At 38.0% G+C, this 20,888-nt stretch overlaps 1 protein-coding gene across 1 annotated transcript in view; it reads left to right on the top strand.

Moving 5' to 3' along the window:
* The window catches only part of LOC136243721 (extracellular matrix organizing protein FRAS1-like), a 38,843-nt gene that overhangs the window by 17,849 nt on the left and 106 nt on the right, over nucleotides 1-20,888 (top strand). The window contains exons 6-11 of the mRNA XM_066035352.1: nucleotides 3,367-3,513; nucleotides 9,788-9,916; nucleotides 9,962-10,165; nucleotides 16,858-16,995; nucleotides 17,048-17,251; nucleotides 20,560-20,886. Of these exons, the coding sequence (XP_065891424.1) occupies nucleotides 3,367-3,513; nucleotides 9,788-9,916; nucleotides 9,962-10,165; nucleotides 16,858-16,995; nucleotides 17,048-17,251; nucleotides 20,560-20,886 (1,149 nt within the window). The remainder of the gene's footprint in view (nucleotides 1-3,366; nucleotides 3,514-9,787; nucleotides 9,917-9,961; nucleotides 10,166-16,857; nucleotides 16,996-17,047; nucleotides 17,252-20,559; nucleotides 20,887-20,888) is intronic.

The raw sequence follows: 20,888 nt of genomic DNA, 5'->3' as shown, positions 1-20,888 counted from the left end.
CTCCCCCCCACACACACACACACACCTGGACCTGGATACCAGACCACTATAAAATGATGGCTTTCTGCCTCACAGCACACTAAGTTGATGAATTGTCACAACCTTTTGGTTGTGGAGCACTTGTGCCTTGTCATAGTCTGGGGCCTTTCACATGTTCATTGACATTGAGAACAGCAACTGGAACAATCATATTGCTTGCTGCATAACATCATGACTGAACACTGCTACAGCTGTTTGTCTAGCTTTAATCCTGGGATCTACTAAAACTGTACTGGCAACCATCACAAATCTACCTTCTTGTGTCTTACTACTTACAGATAAGCCGCACCCTGTGTCACTATTGTGCCAGTACATGTAACAGCTTGCCTCATCATTATGCAAAGACTTTATATTGCATCTAACCTTGTCATCCCAACAAAGATTCTCCTCATGTGGTGGACAATGCTGGGACAGCCACACAAACAGCAACTGTTTGGAAAGACTATCATCCTAACAACGTGAGCCAAACAATGCAATCTTCTACAGGAAATCATATCTACCAAAGGTACAGGCAAACTAAACCCTACTCCTCACTTCTTAATAAGCTGCACAGTTCATGTGACACCTAATAATGTCCTCTAACAGTGATTTTGTAATACCTCCAAGTGCAAATCTCCCTTTGCTTCACAGACCAAATTCCCACAGCATATAGCACCCTTGGTAGACCATGCTCATAGTGGTTAAAGATGGAATATGGTCACTGAAAACAGATCTTCTGAGAGTTCCAAAAACACTGGCAGCACATGATGTCCTAGTGTTCAATTCCATCTAGACTCCACCATGAGAGATCCAAGGTAACAAAAGGATGTTACAAATGAAATACAATCATTTACCTACAACAATTAGTTTTAGAACAACACCATTGTGTGCAACTAAAAACTTGGTCTTTTGGTACATACTAATGGTTAAGCTGCAAGCTGTCACAATGCTAGCAGTAGTGGTTTTCTCTAGTAGATGTGCATGGCTATAGTAGTATCAGCATCGAAAACTCTGCTCAATCATCCCAGAGGGTCCTTTTAGTCTTCTCACTAGCTTACCTCCACATTTATGAAGCAACTTGATCTCCAGTTTTCAACTTCAGTGCCACCCACAAATTTATTATACAGTATGATAATACTGTATAGTAGGGACCACAAGGGAGTAGGCATGGCCCACAAAATAACATCACCCAAAGACCAGCCTCAATTTTTCCTGACGATGATGAGGCAGTATTGTTTAGGTAAAACTAAGCCCAAATAAGCTTTTAGATTGACCTGAAATGCTTTCAACAAGTTACAATGGAATTTAAAATTATACGTTTAATGGAATTTTCTACTGACTGAGTAACTGACTGACTGACTGATGCCTTCAGACAAGTGTAACTCGATAACGGCTAAAGCTACAGGCTTGATTAATTTTGTTTCACTGTGTGACGTTGCTTTGGCCCAAGAGGTGCACGCCTTTTGGCATACCGCAGTATGTGCAATGCATTCTTCATGTACTTACCAGTGTCCTCCTTTGTGTCCCATTCATCTTTGCTGACAGCAAAAAGTGTCAATTTGTCCATCTTTGCTGACAACAAAAAGTGTCGATTTGGCAGTAGCACATGCTGGCTTCCCTTCGAATGGAAATTGTTTGTATTTTTCACAGTGGCTACTTTGATTGCAAAGGTGCTTTTTGAATAGTTCTTGATTCATACTGCTGTGTAACGGGTTGAACATACAGTAGCTGACATCGAAGCATAATGGATACTTCACTTTTCAGACAATAATTGACAAAGCTGGGGTGTGCAGCACCATTTCAGATGTGGTATCCATGGGTTCACCAGTCATTATTTACAAAAAAGTTAACAAACAAGTACACAAAAAAATTGGAATTTTTAACTACAGTAGAAACCATAGCACATTGATTAACAGTACTGAAACAAGTGGGAGTAGTCCATGATATTAATTCACAATAAAACAATAAGAAGTGTTATATCCCTACTGTGCATTTCCGTTATGTATCTTGAGCACAGTAGGGATATAACACTTATTATTTTACTGTGATTTAATATCATGGACTACTCGAGTACTTTATATCGATGCGTTATGGTCCCTACTCTAGTTGAAAATTCCAATTTTTTGTGCACTTGTTATGTATAACATCCACCTCTCTTGAGTAGGCATATCCTAACTCCACATACACACTATTTGCAGTCAAAAAAGTGTTACCATGGTAACACTTTTTTATCCTAACTCCACTATCATAATGCCTGTTGACACCACAGAAAGTACATCCTTGAAGCTGCATATGGATACTGACAATTCTAGAGCTAATTGTTCTCCAACATTCCCCAGAGTTTCTCCAAGCTGTAGCCATCACAGGGTCTAAAAGTTTGCCGACACCTTCATACCTCTGCACAGGTTCATGTAGGAATGGGTCTGCCAGAATGGACCAAGACAAATTATCCACACTTCATAGACTGCTTGGCTAAACTATTTCATTTTGCTAATGCCAGTAATACTCGTATTAAACCGATACAATTCTCCTACCAGTAAGTTGACTTTTTGATCAACTTGGATACCTCTCCTAGTAGACAAAGCCCTCAGACTAAACAAGTGAATGTAAATTCTAGCTGCCAATGTTTATTGGTGATAGTTGTGACAACAACCAGCAGCTCTCAAATGAGCATGTGTTGTCAATGTGGCTCCTTATGCACATGAGTTACACACTAAGGGCTTGCAAAATCACAATAGTCCAAAACACTGAGCCCTTTGTGTGAGCACTGACAAGTCAGAATAAACTCCACACTAAACAAAACCAGTTCTGTTAGCTGACAAAGCTGTTGCCCATGAGGAGGTATAACCAAATTTAGCCTCACATACAGTATATACACAGGGATGTACACACACTCACACAAATGTATTCTAATACTGAGCAGTTAAGAGGACTGCAGGCTAATTATCTACAATTGCTGATCAGTTATGTTTGCAACTGTCATCATATCACATGGTGTGTATATGTAGTTTATAAATTCATAATTTGTGACTGTTTTTGCGAAAAGGTACCTTTTTTCACACACAAAATTTGACCCATTTTTTTGGACTTTAAAGCTTCATAATTTTTGATCATGGCATATAATTGCTTGAAATTTTCAATGAATGTAACTACAGTATTTGGCTACATTTTGATACTAAAAGCAAGTTAATCGGTATGAGGAGTTAAATGTTCCATCATTTAGTTTGCTGGTATGTCAAATGTGTGGAAAAGGTACTTTTTCGCAAATCCGGTCACATTTTTTGCCATTCATATTTTTTCCTTTCATTGATTGTTATTTAATATCAATTATGTTTGTTATTTATGCAGGACAAAATGATGGAAAGTATATTTATCCTTATGTGTTACAAAAAACTCTGATGCGACGAGCTACAGTGTATAATGACCCAGATTATGTCAGTGAACAGAAAATTATGGAATTTCGAAAAGAGAGAACAAGGCGTGCTAGTCTTGAAGGTTAGGAGAATACTGCAATATCAAGCTCTTTTCCCTTGATAGCCATTATGTTTTTGTATCTGAAAAAAGAAAAAACATGGCTACTGCAGTTGTATATACGTATATACTGGCTGTGGATATTTAATAATCTAGAAAATAATGTATGTGGTATGCATGTGATGTATAGGTATGTATGTATATATTTGATACAGTAGACTATAGTTATTTACTGGTGGGAGCATTTCCAATTGATCTGTGCTTTATCTGTACCTCCGGACACTATCTATGGCTTTACACTATAGTAGTAAACAAGCTGCAAAGCTAGTTGCAGGCTGGCCTTGGGGCTATACAAATACAAATTAAGTGATACCTATAAACAGCCAAGCTGTGAAGAAAGGTGTGCTCTTGAAAAAGCTAAGGTGAAGGCATTATGGATTTATAAGTGTAGGCCAAGAAATGGCTAAAATGATGTTAATAATTCAATCACACTAGTTTTTTAGGGGCTATACTTTTTCACAGTTTGGTATAATCCATAGTAGCCAAAATGTGGCAAAACTGTAAAGCCATCAAAGTAGCTTGAAAACCAGAAAATGACTGCAGTGATATTTTTACAAATTTATTGACTTGTACATATCATATTTTCATCAAACTAACCTGTTTTTCTGATGGCTGCACTTTTTTTTGTAGCTTGGCTGTTGTGGAATTGCTTATATCCACAAATTACATAAACTATTTGTAAAGTAAAACTTTTAAGGAAGGTGGATAATTGACAAAAGTGGCTTAATGGATAGAAAATTGGTGCTTAAATGAGGATATCCCTGTGCTTTGCCCTTCTGAGACTGCGATAACATACTGTTGTGCTGACCACACAATACTGCACATGCACTGTTGTATTTGTTGCCTTCTTCCAATGTATTTTATCTAATTAATTGCAGCAAATTACCCCATTAATTGCTAAGTGCCATAAACTTGATAGTGATAAGGTTTGTGTCTCAAGATCTTTTACAGCCGTAGTTGGAGAAATTGCTAAATGCACGTTTGAAAAGTTTATCAAGTTAGAAGTTCTTGCAGAATGCAGTAAACTGTCACAATCTTCATTTAAATTTACACCAACCACTGCATGTATCATGAAATGAGCATGCCATGGTAACATGGGTACCTAAATCCTTTGTGCACTATTGCACATAATATTATGTAATTGCCTGTTCATCCATGGTGCTTATCAGCATACTGAAGAGATTATAAAAACAATAATTATGTAGTCTACATAAGGGAAGGGAGGGAAAGGTAGGAGATAAGATACAAGGTTGTAGTGCAATTTTCTGTTGGATGAATAATGTTACATGTGTGTGTGATGGCACATGCATAGTTGTAAAAGCACCTGAAAATCAGACTAACGTTTGTTGCTTCAATTATACACTGATTAACGGTGTACTGTTGGTAGAATGTGCTTGTGCACAAAGCTGACGGCTTGATTTTATGATTTTGTAACATTCTTGTGGTTGCCATTATGTTAACAGTAGTGGTATAATCAAATCCCTTAAACAATAGCGAACAATCTTTTATTTTGATCACTTGCATGATACACACGTTTGCTTTGACAGCATACAGTACCTCTGTAGTGTTTATTACAATCCTATACACAGAGTGATTTCAGCTTGTTTGTTTGAGGTCACAAGTTTGTTATAAGCATGAAATTGAGTGATTTTTTTGTGAAAAAATCTTTCATGACTCTCTTAATAACTAGCAACTTTACAAATATATAAGTTAGTTTGCCTTTACATATACCGAAATGTGATGGAAATTAAATTATGTACATGTGTGTTAACAAAAATAATTTTTTTAAACCAGGCACATGTGGCTGTCTGCAGGTATATACTGTATAACGGGAATGATTCGCGGAAGAAAACATTTGTGAATGATCTACTATTTCGTCATTCACGAGAAAACGTTCGCGATTCATTGCATAAAGTAATTAATAATTGGGCACATGCCCACAACGAATTTGTCTTTTTGTCTATGGATAGCTAGGGAATGCTTGACTATATGGCTGACTCTGACATGTTGTGTACTACGAATACTAGTAGCTATGCATGATCGCTGTTTCGCTGGAGAAGTAGGCATTCATGACATTAAATGAGCGTGGGACGATAGGGGGTGGCTCTAAAACCGAGGCTAAGACACGCCATTCTGGCACAGTGAATCGCTGGGCTGCAGTTATATTTACCCCATTTAGTAGCACTGATTTTTCCCACTGTCACTGAAGTTTGCATCCCTGTTCGAATCACACGCCACGGTCCTGCGCCTCACTGGCTATACTGACCGTCACGCATATATAGCAGTTTAGCGAGTAGCAAGGCGAGTAGCTACCCGCTTATACACTCATTACATTAATGCTACATCAACTGATCCATGAAAAAATCTTTTTAATTGTAGGGAAAATTTTGCAAGAATACATTCGCGAATGCACCTAAAACCGCGAAATTCGCGAATGTTTTCTTCCGTGAATCATTCCCGTTATACGGTATAAGCACCAATTCTTGAAACTGTTTTTCATGTACCTATTTATGTATCTAATCCAAAACAGCCAAGCTGTAAAAAAAGAATGCGATCCTCAAAAAAGCTATGGTGAAAAAGATGTGAAATCCAAGGTGGTGGCCAAGAAATGGCTGTAATGGTAGTTTAATGGTAAAAATTTAATAATGACAATTCAGGTGAATTTTGGTGCCGCTTGGTCTTGGCACAAAATTCAACTGAATTGTCATTATTAAAATTTTTATTATTAACCTACCATCGATCACAGCCATTTCTTGGCTGCCACCTTGGATTTCACATCTTTTTTCATCATAGCCTTTTCAAGGGCTGCACTCCTTTTTTTACAGCTTGGCTGTTTTTGAATAGATTTCATTTTTTTTGTATTTGTATACCCCAAAGCTGGTCTATGGCAGGTTTTGGGGCTTTTTAAACTTATTTTTTTTTCTTTTAACACAGGAAGAAAAAAAGATGAAGCAGATGTTAAATACTTTAATAAATATTTTTGATTTATCAGTAAATGTACAAATTACATATATAATGCATATATTTATTACAGAACTCTCAGTGGTTTCTTTGTAACTGAACACTCTACAAGGTGACTTCTACTAGCTGATCTCTCTACAGGGTGATTTGTTTGTAGCTGAACTATCTACAAGGTAACTTCTTCTAGCTGATCTCTCTACAGTGTGATTTGTTTGTAGCTGAATTCTGTACAGATGATTTGTTTGCAGCTGAGCTCTTTACAGAATGGTTTCTTTGTAGCTGAATTCTCTACAAGGTAACTTCTTCTAGCTGATCTTTCTACAGGGGGGGTTTGTTTGTAGCTGAATTTTCTATAGGATGATTTGTTTGCAGCTGAACTCTCTACATGGCAGTTTCTCTGTAGCTGAACTCTCTACAAGGTGACTTCTTCTAGCTGATCTCTCTACAGGGTGGTCTGTTCGTAGAGCTGAACTCTCTACAGGGTAATTTGTTTGCAGCTGAACTCTCTACATGATGGTTTCTTTGTAGCTGAACTCTGTACAAAGTGACTTCTTCTTGCTGACCTCTCTATAGGGTTACCTGATCTCTCTGCAGGGTGATTTTTATCTTGCTGAACTCTCTACAGGGTGATTTGTTTGTATCAAACTATCTACAGGGTGATTTTTTACACCTGAACTTTCTAAAGGGTGATTTATTTGTAGCGGAACTCTCTACAGGGTGATCTGATCTCTCTACAAGGGTGATTTGTTTGTAGCTGATATCTCTACAGGTAAATTTGTTTGTAAGTGAACTCTCTACAAGGTGATTTGTTTGTAGCTGATTTCTCTACAGGGTAATTCTGTTTGCAGCTTAACTCTCTACAAGGTGACTTGTTTGTAGCTGAACTCTCTACAGGGTGATGTTTTCTAGCTGAACTCTCTACAGGGTGATTTGTTTGTATCAAACTATCTACAGGGTGATTTTTTACACCTGAACTTTCTAAAGGGTGATTTATTTGTAGCGGAACTCTCTACAGGGTGATCTGATCTCTCTACAAGGGTGATTTGTTTGTAGCTGATATCTCTACAGGTAAATTTGTTTGTAGGTGAACTCTCTACAAGGTGATTTGTTTGTAGCTGATTTCTCTACAGGGTAATTCTGTTTGCAGCTTAACTCTCTACAAGGTGATTTGTCTGTAGCTGAACTCTCTACAGGGTGATGTTTTCTAGCTGAACTCTCTACAGGGTGATTTGTTTGTATCAAACTATCTACAGGGTGATTTTTTACACCTGAACTTTCTAAAGGGTGATTTATTTGTAGCGGAACTCTCTACAGGGTGATCTGATCTCTCTACAAGGGTGATTTGTTTGTAGCTGATATCTCTACAGGTAAATTTGTTTGTAAGTGAACTCTCTACAAGGTGATTTGTTTGTAGCTGATTTCTCTACAGGGTAATTCTGTTTGCAGCTTAACTCTCTACAAGGTGATTTGTCTGTAGCTGAACTCTCTACAGGGTGATGTTTTCTAGCTGATCTCTCTACAGGGTGATTTTTTTGTAGCTGAACTCTCTACAGAATAACTTGCAATGTAATAGAATTCTATAATGGAGTAAATAAATTAGCTGAATGCTCTATTAGGGTGACTGTTCTATTAGAGTATCTCGATCTCGCATTTGCTACACAGAGTTGGCTTTCAAATCATAACTCAGTGGTTTGTAATCCAATTCTTCTGTACTACTGCAATGACTTTATATGAAGATTATTCCAGCTATACACTCATTGCTCTAAGCGGTTTGCCTAGTAGGCGTAAAAACTAATACTTTTTATTCATAAAAATCGATCGCATAATTGTGACACAGGTTGGGTTTTGTGTCATATCTCCATGGTCTTTATCTTGATTCCTTTCAAACCACCGCAAGGCACTCCTACGATGATTACTCCATCTACATAGCAATTTTCAACTCATTCCATGAAGCAGTTTATGCTGTAGGCCTGACAACAAATCGATCTTGTTTTACACGAATAATCGTTCATAACTCCTGAACCATTCATTGGATTTGCACCAAATTTGATACTATGATTCGCCTTTGGACTCCCTTTCTGTGTGCCAAATTACAAGGTGATCAAAGTACGCATTTGCGTTGTATAGCAATTTTTGCAAGTGTGCGAAAAGACAAAGAAGAAAGAAAACAAAAAACGAAGAAAAAAATTGAAACTTTGGCAGCTCGTATCTCAGAAATGGCTGGAGTGATTTCCTTCACATTTGGAATGTAGACTCCCCTGGCTGGCGGGCAACTTTGTAGCAAATTTGGTTCCAATCACATAAGGGATCACCAAGATACAAAGGTGTGAAAATAACATTTTTATTTTTTCCTGTCAATATACCCACGGTGTGGTGCGCCGGCTTCTTGAGCTACATGACACACTATCGTGTGTCTTGATCTACATATATGCTATCTATGTTTGTCCATACACACTCACGTGATCAAAAGCAATAGTGGCAATGGCAGCATTTAATATGTGATGAATAAAAGCCTATATTAAATTTTGCAACAATAAGCTTTGCTTAGAGGTGGTTTCTTTGAAATACAGACGAAGCAACACTCTAGACTTTGTGAACAGCCTTCCCATTGGGATTTAGCAACTAAAGAACAATGTAGTTATCCTTCAAATCCACCAGGAATTGTGTATCTCTACTTAAAAACGGGCATGTCTCTTATGTATGCAAGTAATAATCAGGAGTAGCCTTGAGGCTTTGTATAAAGAATTTGTGTATAAAGACACTACAAAACAGTTTAGAAGGTAGCAGCTACCTATGTGCACAATTTGTGCATAGTTTAAACTGGTTTGTTTGCATTATATCTCCAAAGATTTACATCACTGTTCAAGTTTCCTGTTTTCATTTTGGAGTTTGTCTCTTTCTGTTCTTATTGTTTCTCATAACATTCAGTTTCGTTTTCTGGTAAAATTTATTGCTGATTCTTTTAATTAAACTGTTTTCACTTAGCAGCTTGCTTTTTTCATGATTTTTATAGGTAGCACAGCATCAACTTGTTTGAGGGGCAGAATAAAATCTTGGTCATTCATACTTTGAAGACTGTGCTCACATTTGGTATAAGATCTACCCTACCTGGTGGACAACTGTGTTGTAATAATGGTCCACTTTTCATGTTAAGAACATGCTGGTGTGACACTGGTGTGACATACTGGCTTTCTTGGCTGCACAGCACATTACCATGTTGTTTGATGTATTTTAAAAACTACATTTTGATAATTATTAGTTAAATTTATTTGTTTAGTCATTCTCAATAAGTCAGCATACAGAATTAATGAAAGAGATGGACCAGTTCAACCTGTATTAACTCTCAGTAACCCATCATCAACTGATATTACTGTACAAGTTAGAGACAATGCAAACACTGCTACTGGTAAGCAATTATCACAAGATGTTAATAGTAGTAATGATATTTCAGGAGGTGTTGATTATGAATCTGGACCGTACACTGTCACATTCACTGCTGGACAGACCAGTGCTTCGTTTACTGTTCCGATCAATAATGATAATATATTGGAAGGTGATGAAGATTTTACTCTTACTATTGTGCTTTCTACATTACCCAATGGAGTCACTCATGGTGCTAGGGGTGCAGCTACAGTAACTATAGTGAATGATGATGGTGAGTAATTTACACACCTGTTGCCAAAATCCATAACCACGTGGATTACCCAAACACCCTGGTTTGATGCATGACTAATAAATGTTTTGTAAGTACACATATTTTTCTACCATTTGCAGCATACATAGTGCACACCTCCTTTCTAGTGAACTAGTTTGCAATATATATTGTCATTAGCAATCATCATATAGTATGATAGTGCTGTATAGTAGGGACTGCAAAAATGTAGGTTTGGCCCACGAAAAAAACATCACCCTAAAACCAGCCTCAATTTTCCCTGATGATGATGAGGCAGTATTGGTTAGGTAAAACTAAGCCCAAACAAGCTTTCAGATTGACCCAAAATGCTTTCAACAGGTTGCTACGAAATTTAAAAATAAAATTAATGGATTTTTCTAGTTTCTGAGTAACTGATTGATGCCTTCAGACAAGCATAACTTGATAACAGCTAAAGCTATGGGCTTGATTTTTCACTGTTCGACGTCACTTTGACCCGAGAGGTGCCTTTGGTATACCGCAGCAGTATGTAAAATTCATTCTTCATGGACTTACTATGCAGTGTCCTCCTTTGTGTCCCATTCATCTTGGCTGACAGCAAAAGGTGTTGATTTGGCAATAGCACATGATGGTTCCCTTTGTAATGGAAATAGTCCGCATTTTTCATAGTGGCTACTTTGATTGATTGCAGAGATGTTTTTCAAACAGATCTTGATTCGTAATGCTGTGTAATGAGGCTGAATGTAGCTGACAACGAAGCATAATGGATACTACACTTTTCAGACAATAGTTGGTAGCTGGGGCATGCGGCACCATTTCTTTCTTTTGATGCAGTATGCGCAGTTCACCAGTCAAAATAATTTTATTTTGCAAAGAAAAGTTTACAAAAAATTTGGAATTTTCAACTAGAGTAGGGACCATAGCACATCAATAAAAAGTACTGTAACAAGCTAAAGTATTGCACGATGTTAAATCACAGTAAAACTATAAGAAGTGTTGCATCCCTACTGTGCTCAAGATACCATAATGGAAATGCACAGTAGGGATATAACACTTCTTATTGTTTTACTGTGATATCAAAAAACAGCCAAGCTATAAAAAAAGGGTGCAGCATCCAAAAAGGCATGGTGAAAAAGATGCGAAATCAAAGGTGGCGGCCAAGAAATGGCTGTAATGGTAGGTTAATGGCAACAAATGTAATAACGACAATTCAGGTGAATTTGCGTTGCCTCCTCCTGTTTTTTGATTAGATATCACTTCTTTTTGTAATTTCATACCTAAAGCCAGCCTATGGCCAGCTTTAGATATTTCTTTTTAACTTGTATTTTTCTTTACTACAGGGAGAAGATTATTATGAGGATAAAGATTTTAATGATTTGTTTAGCTACGTGTACATTTAGGCAAAATTATTTAGTAATTTACAATTGTGTTGATTGATGATAAAAATTAAAGTCACATAGGTTGAATTATTTGCAGCTGAATGCTATACAGGGAAATGTGTATGTAGCTGAAATTTCTACAGGGAGACTCATAATGTAGCTGTACTCTTTGAATACATGGTGAATGGTTTGTAGTTGAACTCACCACAGAGTGACTTGTAACCTAACTAACTCCCTACAGAAAGAATTGCAAGATAGCTGAACTTTCTATGTTCTTGTACAGGTTAACTCTCCACAGGGTGACTTGTTATGTAACTGATCTCTCTATGGGGTGACATGTTCTCTAGCTGAAATCTCTACATGGTGACTTGTTTGAAGCTGATCTCTCTACAGGATGACTTGTTTCTAACTGATCCTTCTACAGGGTGATTTGTTTCAAGCTGATATTTCTACAGGGTGATTGAAATGTAGCTGATCTTAGTACAGGGTTACATGTTTCTAGCTAATCTTTCTACAGGGTGATTTGTTTCTAGCTGATTTCTCTACAGGGTGACTTCTTTCTGGCTGAATTAACTCTCTACAGGGTGACTTCTTTCTACCAGATCTCTCTATGGGGTGATTTGTTTCTAGTTTATCTCTACAGGGTGTTTTGAAATGTAGCTGATCTCTGTACAGGGTTACTTGTTTCTAGTTGATCTCTCTACAGGGTGACTTCATGAACTCTTTGTAGGATAACTTACTTTTAGCTGATCTCTCTACTGAGAGATTTGTTTGTAGCTGAACTCTCCCTAGGGTGTGTAGCAGCCAGTGATTGACCCAGCTCACTCAGCAGTTCACTAACCTATCGACCCTGACACAGCAGTTGCATCAGCGACCAGCTCACTACACTCAAAAACTACCTCAGAGCTGACTCACCTTGTAGCTACATGAACTCATGCACACACAGCATCTTAGATCATTTTCCTATTTGTGTATAAATATGTTGTACAGCTGTACTTTTATTAGTTGTGCTCAAGTTACGCTCAAGTGGTGGTCCAACCAAACATGCTCCTTTGCGAGCAACCACTTGCCCATATGGCACCTTGCCATATTTGGTAACCCTGGTGCGAGTTATACCTGGATGACGATCCGTACACTAATAGCTACCCCTAACAAAGGACTAGCTACCTCCAGCTATGCTGCTGACATTTGGTGACTACTGAGGATTCAACAAAACTGCTGCTGCCGCTCACTGAGCATATCTGTGCGACTACAGTGCATCCTTAGCAACCGTCGGACACTCTTCCACGTGCGTAGTGATCGACTCTCCACCCGACCGACACCAGCATCACAGCCCTCCACTACAGTCACTCACCCACTGGATACTATAGCTACCAGCAGTCATCCGCGGCTCATCCAACAACATTTCCAGTTCCTACAGGCCCATCGCTTGAAGCAACCAGCTCACATGGCACGCCTCTGGACTGTCGAAGCACCGCTGCATAGCCAATACTCCCAGCTATCACCACTTGACAACACTGAGCCTTCTCACCCCTCATTTGCCCACTTCCGGCTAACATCACAGCAGATCATCATCTCAAACGAGACATAAACTCTGCTCACCTCAGCACATCAACATGACACGTAAACTCTGTTCCTGTTCCGGACAGCTTCTGCAGCTTTACAACTCAACCAGCCCCAGCCAACCAGGTGCAGCTGGCCACTGCATCACTCAACCAACATCAATATCAGTCAATTGACTCAGTCACCTGCACGCTGCTGACTGATCCACACTATGGTTTCTCCAACCGGTGAAGTCAGCACCATACTCCATGTCACTGACAGGACAGGCTCAACTGCAACCTTCATCACTGACACCTTCAACTGCCACTGCTCCTTCACACTCCTATCAGATCATATCGTTCACTATCTGCTCACTGGAGGGAGAGTACTGTAGCAGCCAGTGATTGACCCAGCTTACTCAGCAGTTCACTGACCTATCGACTCTGACACAGCAGTTGCATCAGTGACCAGCTCACCACACTCAGCAACTACTACAGAGCTGACTCACCTTGTAGCTACATGAACTCATGCACACACATCACCTTAGGTCATTTTCCTATTTGTGTATAAAAATGTTGTACAGCTGTACTTTTATTAGTTGTGCTCAAGTTACACTCAAGTGGTGGTCCAACCAAACATGTTCCTTCGCGAGCAACTGCTTGCCCATATGGCACCTTGCCATAGGTGACTTGATTCTAGCTGATCTCCCTATGAGGTGACTTGTTTATAGCTGCATGAACTCTCTACACAGTGACTTGTTTCTAGCCGATCTCTCTACAAGACTGTTTGTTTCCACTGAACTCTCTACAGGGTGACTTGTTTAATAATGAATTCTCCACATGTTTGTAGTTGAACTTTCTACATGGTGACTTGTTTGTAGCTGAACTCTCTAAAGTGTGACTATTTTGTAAATGAGATGTCTTCAGGGTGACTTGTTTAATACCGCCTTCTCCACAGGTTGATTTGTTTGTAGTTGAACTTTCTACAGAGTGATTTGTTAGTAGCTGAAGCTCTATTGGGTGATTTTGTAGCTGACCTCTCCACAGAGTGATTTGTTTGTAGGGGTGATTTGTTTGGCTGATTGTTCCAAATAGGAATTTGTTTGCAGCTGAGCATCTCTACAGGGTGGCTTGTTTGTAGCTAAACTCTCTACCAGGTGACTTGTTTGTACCTGTACTGTCTACAGGACTAGCTGAACTCTCTACAGGGTGATTTATTTCTTGGCTGAACTTTCCACAGGGTGATTTTCTGTAGCTGAACTTTGTACCAAGTGAAGCTGAATACCCTAGGGGTTGACTTGTGTACTAAACTCTCTACAGGGTCACTTGTTTGTGGCTGAATTCTCCAAAAGTGATTCTTTTGTAGCTGAACTATCCACAGGGTGATTTGTTTGTAGCTGAACTCTCTTCATGGTGACCTGTTTGTGTGAATTGCTTGTAGCTGAAGTCTCTACAGGGTGACTTGGTTGTAGCTGAACTCTCTTTAGGATGACTTTTTAGCTGAATTCTACAGGTGACTTGTTTGTAGCTGAACTCTCCATAGGGTGATTTGTTTGTACCTGATCTTTCCACAGGATTATTTATTTGTAGCTGAACTCTCTACAGGGTGACTTGTTTGTGGCTCAACTCTCCATAGGGTGATTTGGTCGAAGCTGAATCTCTACATTGTGACTTACTGAACGCCTTACAGGGGGATTTATTTGTTGCTGAACTCTGCATGCTAACTTGTTTGTAGGTGGACACTCTACTGGTGGTTTTTTAAAGCTTAACTCTACAAGTAACTTGTTTGTGGCTAACCTCTTCACAAGGTGACTTGTTTGTAGCTGAACTCTCTAAAGGGTGATTTGTTTGTAATTGAAAACTCTCTACAGAGTGTCTTGATTGTAGTTGAAATCTCTACATGGTGATTTGATTGTAGTTGAACGTTTTAATAGAGAGACTTGTTATGAAGCTATGTTCTATTAGGGTGACTGCACTATTAGAGTATCTTGATCACCCACTTGTGTGTTACACCTAGTTGACTTTCGTAGTGTAACTCATTATAACCACTGAAATCACATTCTAAAACAGTTAATCTACTTCTCTACCTATTTTCAGCTGATTCCATAAACTAGTTTGCCTGGTAGGCGTGACAAGTAATACTTTTTTATTAACAAACTCGATCGTGCACTTTTTACACATAGTTGGTGTTTTTGTTATAACTCCATGACTGTTAGTGGCTAGTGCGATTTCTTTCATACCACAAAAGATTTGCACTACAATAGTTATTTCATGCACAGACCAATTTTCAAGTCATCCCTTTAAACAGTTTACCCTGTGGCCTTGACAAAAAATCGCTATTGCATTTTTTTGAAAATCGCATATAACTCCCTTGTTCTTTATCCGATGTGTATGAAACTTGGACTGCACACATGCTGCATTACATTCTTACTGCCCTCCATATTTGAAGAAAATCAATTAAAGCATGCGTGAGTTATAGCAATTTTTCTAAGTGTTGCAAAAAGAAGAAAAATATGAAGGAACTAAGACGAACTTTGAAAACATATTGCAGTGATGGCTTAGCGGATTCAGCTCAAATTTGAAATGGGAGGTATCCCACCCCAAGAGAATTATCACAGCAAAAATGGTTGATTTCCGGTCTGGCACTATTGAGCTACGGATGCATGATAATGGTGTTTTCTTGGTTCCTGTAAAATATACAGTTTTTTATTGCGCACCCATACTTGGCTGCGTGACACACTATCATGTATCTTGATCGTGCACTACTCCAGTTTGTTACAGTACTTTTTATTGATGTATATGGTCTCTACTCCAGTTGAAAATTCCAAATGATTTGTGTACTCGTAGTATAAATGATTGTAAAAAGTGCCTTACTGGGTAATGAAGGCTTCAGAATGTATTGTGCAAACTAGGCATGCGCATGTATGCACTTGCACATGCACATGCATGCATGCACACACAGACACAATCACACAGAAATGTATTCACCGAATGTTTCACAACAGTTATGATGTGCATATGTGCCCAGCTGAGCAAATTCCCATCATGTTTACACATTCTTGATTTTTTATTGCTTCTCTGACATTAAGTGTAACAAAGGAACAGACTACTAATGTTCTAGCCAATTGTGTTGAATAGTCTTTGATAGTTAAAACAACAAGATATTTGACCCGGAAGCAAATCCCATTGAGGTATAGAGCTTTTCCTTTATCTGTATGCAGAAACAAGAAGGCAATTGGAACAAAGAAACAATGACCTTGTAAACAAGTGCCTGTAAGTAATGTTTCCTTTTATGTATGAAAATAAAACAGAAATATTCTTACTCTTTAGTAAAGGTGATTATCATATATGTTAGCTAGCTGGACTATGAGTATTATAGTTTGCCAGACCTCAGAGTGGAAACCCTTTTTCAAATGTCTGGATTGATCAAACACATTTGATGTGATTCAGTTTGTAGTGTGCTTATAAAGAATGGCAGATAATTCATTACAGCTAAAGCTGTATATGTGATTGGCTGAACAAAAACCCACCATGTACATAAGCCTTATTTAGTACACATGGGAAAATGTATGCTACATGAAAAAATCTAATTGCTTCAATGTATAGTGAACTTATAATGTCATAGACCTCACACTATCAATTGATTGTGGATTGTTTTGGTAAGTATGCAAGTGCAAAGCCTTGACAGTTATGTCACCAACTTTTTTGCAGTGTTTTAGTAAGAATAATGTTCAATCACAGTGCTAATAAAGATACTCATTTCATTTACATACAGCTATTACCATATCCTTCAACCAGTCAACATACAGTGTTGATGAAGATGCTGGAACAGTACAACTTGTACTAGTTCTTAGTAACCCATCATCAACTGATTTTATTGTACAAGTCAGTGATACTCAGAATACTGCCACTAGTAAGTAAAGTGATATTGTCATAAAATGTTAATAGTAATGATAATATCACAGGAGGTGTTGATTATAGCTTTGGACCATACATTGCCACGTTTTTTGCTGGAGAGACCATTGCTTCATTTAGTATTCTAATAAATGATAACAGCATATTTGAAACCAATAAGGCCTTTAGTCTCACTATTGATCCAAACTTGCTTCCAACTGATGTTACTGGTAGTAGTCATGGCATAGCTACTGTGACCATAGTGGATGATGATAGTATGTGTGTGTGTGTGCGTGTGCGTGTGTGTGTGTATGTATGTATGTACTGTATGTGTGTATGTATGCATGTGTGTGTGTATTTTTATCTATACTAAAATAGCTAAGCTGTGAAAAAGGTGTGACTTCCAAAAAGCCAGGGCAAAAAGTTGTAAAATAAACTGCAATGTCTAATACTAATCATTTTGATGGTGTGATAATTAAAAATTATTAGCATTAGCATCATTGCAGCCATTTCTTGGCTGCCACCTTTGATTTCACAGCTCTTTCACCCATTTTTGAAGGGATGCACATTTTTTCACAGCATGGTTGTTTGGTACCTGAAATTATGAATTATCAATGTTGATCAATTGGACAGTGAAAGACCTCTTTTTACAAATCTATCAAAATAATAAGAGTTAGTCAGAATAAAAGATACACAAAATGTACTGTTACAGTACATGGATCCAAACCACGGATATCCACACCAAACACCCAGAGGTTACAATGATTAATCCTCTATCTCCTTGTCATAGATTCTACCTCATAATTGAAAGTTCTAGAAATTAATTACATACGTACTGTACTGTGACCTAGCTTGAGAGAAAAGTCGATGTACGCACATGAATAGATGAGATACATGTATGCAATTTAAAATATTTTAAATCCAGTATAGCGTGGGAAGGCTAACAAAAAGCTAAGAATTTGAAATTTTCACTGTAAATACAGTACAGCTAATCATAGCTTTTTAACTATGTAGCTATAATTTTGAGGATTTTTTCACGGCTATACAAGCACACGACCATGGGTGGTAGTGGGTCAAGCGATTGATTTAAAAATGGTCAAGCAGGTTATATGGAGTCTCCAGCCTTAGTATAGGGCTCTTAAGGCCACCAGTGCCACACAAAGTGCAAAATCATACAGTACGATAGTTACTGTATAGTAGGGACCACAAAGGAGTAGGCATGGCCCACGCAACAATGTCACCCAAAAAACAGCCTCGATTTTCCCTGACGACGATGAGGCAGTATTAGTTAGGTAAAACTAAGCCCAAACAAGCTTTCAGATAGACCTGAAACGCTTTCAACAAGCTACTACGGAATTTTAAAAATAATTTATTTAACGGAAGTTTCTAGTGACTGACTGACTGACTGCCTGCCTGATGCCTTCAGACAAGCATAACTCGATAACGGTTATATAAGGCTATGTGCTTGATTTTTTCACTGTTCGACGTCGCTTCATCCCAACAGGTGCCTTTTGGCATTCCGCAGTACGTACAATGCATTCTTCATGGACTTACCAGTGTCCTCCTTTGTGTCCCATTCATCTTTGCTGACAATGAAAAGTGTTGATGTGGCGATAGCACATGATGGATTCCCTTCATAACGGACTTGATAATGGAAATCGTCCGTATTTGTCATAGTGGCTATTTTGATAGCAGAGGTGATTTCAAACAGTTCTTGATTCGTACTGCTGTGTAACACGTTGAACACAGCTGTCAACAAAATGTAATGGATACTGGTTTTTCAGACGATAACTGGGGCGTGTGGCACCATTTCTTTTGGTATGTGTGGATTGCAGAGGTGCTTTTCGAACAGTTCTTGATTCGAAATGCTGCATAATGGGTTGAAAATAGCTGACAACAAAGCGTAATGGATACTTCACTTTTCAGACAATAATTGCAGTGTGCGGCGCTATTTCAGATGCAGTATGCATGGGTTTACCAGTCATAATAATTATTTACAAAAAAATTTAACAAACAAGTACACAGAAAAAATCGGAAATTTCAACTAGAGTAGGGACCATAGCACATCGATAAAAAGTACTGAAACAAGCTGGAGTAGTGCATGATATTAAATCATAGTAAAACAATAAGAAGTGTTATATCCCTATACTGTGCATTTCCATTATGGTATCTTGAGCACAGTAGGGATATAACACTTCTTATTGTTTTACTGTGATTTAGTATTGTGCACTACTCCAGCTTGTTTCAGTAATTTTTTGTCGATGTGCTATGGTCCCTACTCTAGTTCAAAATTCTAATTTATTCTGTGTACTTGTACATGTAGAAACCATTTCAGCAACTGTTCATGGTAAGAGTGTCTATGCCTCTAGCCTTATATATTTCAGCCAGCCAGTAGCATTCCGTGGTGCCAAAGCATCCTAGTGGCTGGCACACATCAGTGGAGATCCTGCAACCTGAACAAATCAACAGCAAGGCTGTGTTCTAAATTACAGTGATGCTATGGCGTGGCTATCCTATATGGTAAAAAGTTATCTTCAATGGTGTGTACGAAGATCAGCAGTTTTTCAGAAATTTAATCCATACTATCATTGCATATAAAATAATTGTCAGTTGCAATCCATATGAACCTCAGTATATTCTATGTTCAAAGGATGGCACAAAGCCAACTTGGGAGACAAAATGAAAATATTATTTTCATCGTTAATAAATTCCACCTGTTTAGTTGGGTTTTTACCTATTATAGACGTGTTGTGATCAAAGGTGTGATCTGGTAAAAAATTGCTATGCTGGAAAAAAATGAGGGCAGATGTATCGAGTCACCATTATGAGTGAAAACCTTCCCTAAACTGAATTATTTGCTACGGCATGGCACAAGTATATTATGTACTTGACCTGCAAACTCACTTTTAGGGCTGAGGTAATTATGCTCATGATTCTTTGCATTATTCTATTTAGAATTTCCTGAAAAAAGCTTGCATTATGCTAAAAAATTTATGCATTATTCTCAAAATCATTCCATTAGAACTGTAGAATTGACTGTTTAAACTTCTATGATTGACTATTGCACATAAACAAGATATTTATTGTTCTAATAGAGTAGTATGCAAAAAATAGGATTGATCATATTAGAGTAATATAGGTGAATGTTCTATTAGAGTATCTTGATCTGGTGACTGTTCTATTAGAGTATGTCAAACGTTTATTCATGAAATCTTTAATTATTCTTTCAAAATGCTAGCATAATGCTAGAATAATGATTTCTGGCATTATGCTGAAACTTATTCCAGCATAATTACTGCACCCCTACTCACTTTGTAGTACCAATAGTCTTCACAATAGCATTTTAAAATTTTCCTAACATAGAGTGCATATATTTTCACCCTCGAAAATGGTGTCTTATTGTGCACATGTGATTTTATAGAGTGCCACATCCTAGATCACAACATGTCTATAAGTTGACAATTATCTTTATGGTGCTATATGCGCTGTATAAAAATCAGTGCTAGAATGATTTGCAAACTAAATATATACAGACAGCACAAAAACTCTATTATGCTTTCTTTCACCAATTTTTATAACACAGCTAAAATAATAACACAACCAAGTGATGTCACAGTGTGTACTGGAGGAGTTGCAGTGTTCACTTGTGTACTAGATATGAATGGTAATGGTGACATTACTAGTGATAATGTGATTTGGGAGCAGATAAGAGTAGGAGGTAGTACTGCAACAATATATATGTTAACAGGAGCAGTTCCCTTCAATATCACTACAACTATTAGTGGAGATATACTGACTAGTACACTCCTAATCACTGGTGTGACAGATAGTAATGCACTTGGAACTAGTTTATATCATTGTGTAGTAAATGATATGATGAGTAGGAATGCTTCTCTCCATGTTTTATCAGGT

This window comes from Dysidea avara, chromosome 1 (assembly GCF_963678975.1).
Source record: "Dysidea avara chromosome 1, odDysAvar1.4, whole genome shotgun sequence".
In the NCBI taxonomy this organism is placed as follows: Eukaryota; Metazoa; Porifera; class Demospongiae; order Dictyoceratida; family Dysideidae; genus Dysidea; species Dysidea avara.
The sequence above is the reverse complement of the archived record's forward strand: the minus strand, read 5'-3'. Positions and strand labels throughout refer to the sequence as shown.